General features: G+C 39.7%; 1 protein-coding gene across 1 annotated transcript; it reads right to left on the reverse strand.

The window, feature by feature from the left end:
* Positions 1 to 454: 454 nt before the first annotated feature.
* Positions 455 to 6,075, reverse strand: LOC124652603 (ankyrin-3-like). Its single transcript, XM_047191639.1, has 12 exons — positions 5,830 to 6,075; positions 5,568 to 5,747; positions 4,771 to 4,908; positions 4,398 to 4,552; positions 3,422 to 3,508; positions 3,285 to 3,317; positions 3,079 to 3,201; positions 2,056 to 2,190; positions 1,795 to 1,893; positions 1,287 to 1,457; positions 1,140 to 1,219; positions 455 to 770 (listed from the first exon to the last, which is right to left on the reverse strand). Exons 1-12 carry the CDS (start codon positions 6,008 to 6,010, stop codon positions 755 to 757), a joined length of 1,398 nt encoding a protein of 465 aa, XP_047047595.1. The 5' UTR covers positions 6,011 to 6,075; the 3' UTR covers positions 455 to 754.
* Between the last annotated feature and the right edge of the window lie 381 nt (positions 6,076 to 6,456).

Genomic DNA, 6,456 nt, shown 5'->3' on the forward strand with positions numbered 1-6,456 from the left:
TCGGTGAGCGTCCTGATGCAGGTCAGCAAATACTTTTTTGCTGGACGAAGTCAGAAACTAGATAGCCAAACCAGCAAGAACTTCTAACCCTGGGACAACAACGGAACATGAGCAAAAAACAAAGTCGGCACACGTAGTTTTTTAGTGGTGTATATAGGTATTGCAATTTGCAGATACCACTACAAGATCTGTCAGGAACTTTCCAAAAATCAAAGAAAACTGATGGGACTTTCAGAAATTGAAGATGCAATCTAACACACCTTTCAACAGATAAACTAACTTCATGTAATCTTCATCGCAATTTTCAGCAAAAAGATTCAGTCAACAACCTTTAAAAATGTTCCTTATCTTTAAAATATCACAGCATTCACAATATATATACAGATTCGAAATTCCAATAATCTCAGTCGCAGCTTTGAACAAACAAAAGACTTTCAACGTGTTTAAACTCCCAACAATCTCAATTGCAATAGTGGTGTAGTTATTGTCCCAAATTCGCAGTTATACCCCAAGTAAGCAACTATGGTACATGGATCAGTTTCACAGCTCAGTACCATATGTAACATGTAGGCATCATCTACAATCCAGCTACTCCTTTGTGCTATGCATAGGTACTTACATCTCCACGCTTTACATCGTTTTGTTCACCAGAATATCAACAGGCTATACAGTACAACGTGCAAGATCGAACAAAACACAACACCTCACAACTTCAGTGGACGCTTTACATGTCCAGGCAGTAACTAACCTTTATTCACTTATCCTCCTCCCTGCAAATTCTAATGCCAAGTTAATAGAATAATAGTAGTTGCATATATATAGTACTCCGAGTAGTACAATTTAAATCACTGGACATTAATGAAAAGTTCAGCAGAAATCAAGAATAAGCAAACAGATTCCTCTGAATAATCTTCTTCTATGCTTGGTGACATGTAATCTGAAAACCAAAACAAAGGGCAAAAAGGAAGATGAAGGTTTAACATTACAGAACCGACAATGGGCATGGGAGAAACAACATGATGATGATGTCCCTTACAAGTGATTATATTTTCTTTAATTGATTGACAATAATGATTTATATTAAAATAACAACTTGGAGCTATCCAACCAAACATTGCCAAGCAGATAACAGAGATTACCCATATACTTCACCAACCAGGCCGCTTCCAGAATCCAACTTCAAGCTAGATATAAGAGCTTCAGATGCTTGGCCATAGTCCTAAGCACGTAAGCATTAATGCATGGCCAGGTAACACAATACATTATGGAACATAAAATGCTCGTACCTCCGTCGGTATTAGAGCTGCTCCTTGCTCAGGGCAGCAATTTGATACATCAAGAATCATACATTTGCAGGTATTGGCATCATCCAAAGCTTTGTCTTTCTCACCCATACGCAGCCAGCAAAGGCTCCTCTTTGCGTACAAGGTTGAATCCTTAGGGTCAGTCTCCATTCCCTGGAGCCATCAAATGGTATCCCACAACAAGATCAAGACTGCTGCAAATGACTACACTAACACTCCTTGTCCTATAAATACTTAGGTAAAAATTAACAAAATATATGATAGAAAGCAGATTCTGAACAATCTGATATCTACATGTACAAATATTTCTAAATAGAAAATTTGGGACCTCAAATTTTGTTAATAAAAGTTGTTTGTTTCCAAGTAGAACGCCCAGATCTGTAGCACTGTTGACGAAATGATTATGTGATTTGATTCATTGGTAATTTAAATATATCATAAGTTAACCAAGTATTTATTGTACTAACCGATCTGATCAAACGAATTTTACCTTGGTGTATAGAGCTGATGCATGAGTATAATCCTTTCTCTTAAATGCAGCATCCCCTAGCGCTTTGAAAGCAGGTTCCTCACTTTTATGAAGATTACCCTAAACAAAATGTGTAAATGAAACTCAAATATAATAGAATGCATGGCAGTGACAAATTCCTCAAAGAAAGCTAATTTCAGTTTTTTTAGCTTGATCAGAGTAAAACTAATGACATCAACCTAACTGGAACAATAAGTAGAATATGAAATATTTTATTCATACATCTGAGCACTGTTGCATTATTCCATCAATGCTCCAGTCTGCGAATCTAGCTACACGGGATGTGACAGGAAAGAGAATCTCAACGCATTCCTTCCATCCATGGATTGCAGCTAATTCCACTGGCATTCTACCAATCTGTTAACATTCACAAGGATCAGTTTTAGAATAAGCACGGGAGAGTTTAGGGAATGGCACAAAATAGAGAATGCAGCAAAGGAATTACATTCAAGCATGTCCATAACATCCAAAATATAAGGAAGTATGGGAGATTATGCAACGCATGCACTAAAGCATAGTAGAATATGAAGCGGTCTACAATATAATTGTTCCCAGGTTCCCAACATATCCAGGACATGTGCAAAGATAAACATGTCCATGAATGTTTAATTCCTTTGTGCTTCTCATTTCTGTGAAAGCACAGATGATGTGAACTTCACTACATCGTGATAGATCATTATTTGATGAGAGCGCACACAGGACTTCAGGGTGGCATATTTAACCATAAAATGATCTGAGATAGAAAGAATTCCACTTACTGCAACTGAGTTTCACTATGCTTTAGTTTGTGAATTTAACATCTTACTGATCCATCTTCAGCAGGGCAGCACTGAACACTTAAACATGCTAACAGTTATCTCTTTCAAAGAAATAACCTTTGATGTTTTTTCTTAATAATTTATTTTAAAGTAACACAGATACAAAATTTCCATATAAACAGAAGGGAAACTCTGCATAAAACAAGCTAGTTACAAACAATCATATTTCAACCCTAACAATTGACAAACCCAAATAGCAAGATATGGCATCAGTTATGCACGTTTATCAAATAGCTTACATTTTCTTGTGTTATTAGATAGTACAATATATAGTATAATCTACAAAATGTAGAGATAATCAGATGTTACAATAAGCGACTCATCACAAACACACCACGAAGTGTTTTGCAAGTACAACACACAGCTAGCTCAGAAGCTCAATTAGAGTTACAACTAATACCCTAAGTAGAATCACAAAAAAACTCACTTCGTCAGGAATATTGGGATCAGCATGAGCTTCCAACAAGCACTTGATGCAGTCAGCTAAGCCATCCGTTGCAGCTAATGTTAATGGAGTTGCAGGGCTACCAGCATTGACATCAGCACCAGCCTGAAATAGTAAATATTACCACAGAAATTTGATAATATTACCAGCTATTGTAATATGCTTCAACTTGTCTCATAAATATTTACCACAGAATTGTGAAGATGGTGTTTTGTAATATGCTGCAAGTTGTCTCATAATAGGAATGACATGACACAAAAAAAGCAGGTCATTTTGGCAAAATATCTCTACTGTAAGTAGATCTTAAAGGGACAAGTCACTGCACCTTAATAAGTAGTTCAACACATTTCAATGAAGAAGCGAAGAGAGCCAATGTAAGTGGTGCATAGAATAGTCGCACAACTCTGTTAGGCTGGAGAAAAGACAAACATCACATTACTTGCAGAGAAATAATAACACGGTAGTCAATGAAGAACAATAAACTATCAGCTCTTTATTGTGCAATCATTAGCAGACCAAATACAGAAATTACTAAAATAACCATTTGACGTACTTTAGTTATTTTTCCAGACAAAAGCTATAGGTGCAAAAGGAAATCATGTGCAATCATGTGCTTTAATTTTCTTTTCCAAATGAATCATTGGACATAAGAGTATGCACCCAATATATTTTTGGAAAGATATTCCAGTGTTCAGTAGCAAAGGCCCTCATGTAATTATTACCACTAGATCCATCAGATGAAGGATCTAAGAGACTGCAAAAGAATCAAGGTAACTTAAGGAAGGTCATATGTTGCCGTTATCAGTTATCACCACCGATTGATATTTGCTAGCATTCGAGTACGTTGTGTGCAAAGTTGCAACGACCCAGCATCAACACTCAGAAGTCAGAATATCAATTAAGCAGTTATGTGGGCTAGATCGGCGAAGTGAGCCCCATCAACATGGACAGTGGATTAAACTGGAACTTGGTCTGACCCCGATCTGGCGTTCATCAAGAATCTAAAACATTTTAAGCAAGGGAAGAACAAAAGACCCATGAACAAATGATGAATGGTAAAACAAGAAAAGAACATAAAAGACACAAGACTAGAGCCAGCAAATAAAAGAGAGCCCTAGCTTAGTTTGGTCAAGGAGGTAAAAATAGCATATATTCCGCCAAGTATGCAGGATTGGGAAAGTTCCTTGAGGTAACTACCTTTTGGCCACGACTTCTCTTTATCATGATATAATACTGCATAAACTATACCGAACATTACCAGAAAGAGAGCGTAGAAGAGATGGAAAGAAGGAAATCAATACATTTGCCTTATACTTCAACAGTACATCCATCATTTCCACATTTCCACACTGAGCAGCAATATGTAGTGGTGTTCCTTCTGAGCTCATAGAGTCAACATTGGCCCCTCTGGATAACAATATATCTGCTATCCCAAAGAGATCTGAAAAAAATGGATCTGGAAAAAATACATGAAAAATACTCACTGTGTTGCATTAACATGAAGGATACAATAGATAAAAAAATAGATTTCGTAGTATTTTCGAAAAAAATTGTATCTGGGCAGAGACACTGCAACCAGTTTTGGATTAAATATGACAGATGAGGTTTGGCAGGATAATCCTAATTAAAGATAGAAATACAAAAGTTGGAAACAAATATATAGGCAGAGAGAACCTTTCTTTGTTGCAATAACATGGAGCACGGTAAACCCTTCCCTGTTTTCTATGTTTGGATTAGCACCACGATCAAGTAGAAGCTCCACAATTCTTTTAGGCGCAATACCGTATATTGCACACATCAGAGGAGATAAACCTAGCAAGAGCACAAGATATGATAAAAACTTTGTCAAAATGACCACCCGTTCTTTCTTCCGACCAAAAGAGGGATATGCATGTAACCAAGAGCGACTGAACCTGCAAAATACATACTAGAAAGTGGCACAAGCAGGTACCACAAGTGAGTAATGCACAAAAATAAAACGAAGCCCAAGAACATTAATTCACTCACACTTCCATCATTGGTCTCTACTTTCATGTACCTCGAATATCCCTATTTTACAGGCCCATTACTTAACATCCATTTTCAAGGAACCAACTATCCGCGGAACTTTTGTGACGTAAACACAAGTACCTCCCTGCTTAAAACAAAAACAGTAAAAACACAATAGACTTGTCAATGACGTCCCATCAGCATAGAAGGAACTAACGATCATATACCATGACCCCAATTAATAAGGCACACCTTCAGCATCGCTACTTTCTAGTATTTGCAATTAACTGAGTACAATTATTGGCAGCCTCGGAAAACACAGTAGCACTAGCATAGCAGCATTTGCAGAATTGCGAAAGTAAGCAAAAGCTGAGGCAGGATTGCACCCGAAATCGATCACGTGATACAATTTCGCACAACTAAACTGGATCAACCAGCCCCGCCGATAATTCAATTCAACAAGGGACGGGTTAATTAATTACCATGCTCAGCGGCCGCGTTGACGTCGAGGCGGAGATCCTTGATGAGGAACTTGCACATCTTGTGCTTCCCGGCGAAGGCCGCCACATGGAGCGCCCCGAGGCGCCTGCTGCTCTGGGAGCCCTTGATCCCCTCCACCGCCTCCACGCTTCCCCCCTCCCTTTTCCTCTGCTTCGCCAGCCCTGCACGCACAAATCAGCAACCATCAGATGCAGCAGATCCAGGAGCAGCCAAACCTACCCACGAGGCTTCGCGTGGACTTACTCTTAATCGTGGGGATGTCGCCCTCGAACGCCGCCACGATGATGGGCGCGGCCGGGTCGGTGCGCTTCGCGTCGATCTCGAACAAACAGTCGGGGAAGACCCGCGGCTTGAAGGACAGAAGGAGGGTCTCATGGAGGAGGGGGAAGCGCCGGGCGGAGGAGGAGGAGGCGGCGGCGGCCATGGCGATGGCTCCGGGTGGAACGGAAGGTTCTAGAAGGCTCTAGCGAAGGGAAGGGGAAAAGAGCGCGAAGCCAGGGATGGCTGGGCGGGCGGGGTGCTGGGCTTCCGTAGCCGACTACCACATACTTATAGGCTGCTCCGCTAGGCTGGTTTCTGGCACACAGAGAATCGGATGGGCTGGATGGGCTTATTTAGCATGCTTAGGGTGAGTTCTTTTGAACTTCTACTTATGCATAAGCCGGCTTCTCTGTTTCGGTGAAAAGAAACTGTGATGGCTAGAAGCTCCTAGAAGCTAGTTACTTATATTCTTTTGAGTTTCTGGAATTATAGCTCATTTGTTTTGGTGAATTATAGCCTCACAGATATCATAGATCAGAAGTGCTAAATAATATACTATCCACCATCTTACATTGTTGCTGATGTTTTGATAAAGATAAAAGTCCTATG

The sequence above is a fragment of the Lolium rigidum genome, chromosome 5 (assembly GCF_022539505.1).
Source record: "Lolium rigidum isolate FL_2022 chromosome 5, APGP_CSIRO_Lrig_0.1, whole genome shotgun sequence".
Lineage (NCBI taxonomy): Eukaryota > Viridiplantae > Streptophyta > Magnoliopsida > Poales > Poaceae > Lolium > Lolium rigidum.

Coding starts and splice junctions, on each gene's coding strand:
- LOC124652603 (XM_047191639.1), bottom strand. CDS start 6,010: ATGGCCGCCGCCGCCTCCTCCTCCTCCGCCCGGCGCTTCCCCCTCCTC. Junction 5,748..5,829: donor CGACATCCCCACGATTAAGA/GTAAGTCCACGC, acceptor TTGTGCGTGCAG/GGCTGGCGAAGCAGAGGAAA. Junction 1,894..2,055: donor TAATGCAACAGTGCTCAGAT/GTATGAATAAAA, acceptor CATTTTGTTTAG/GGTAATCTTCATAAAAGTGA.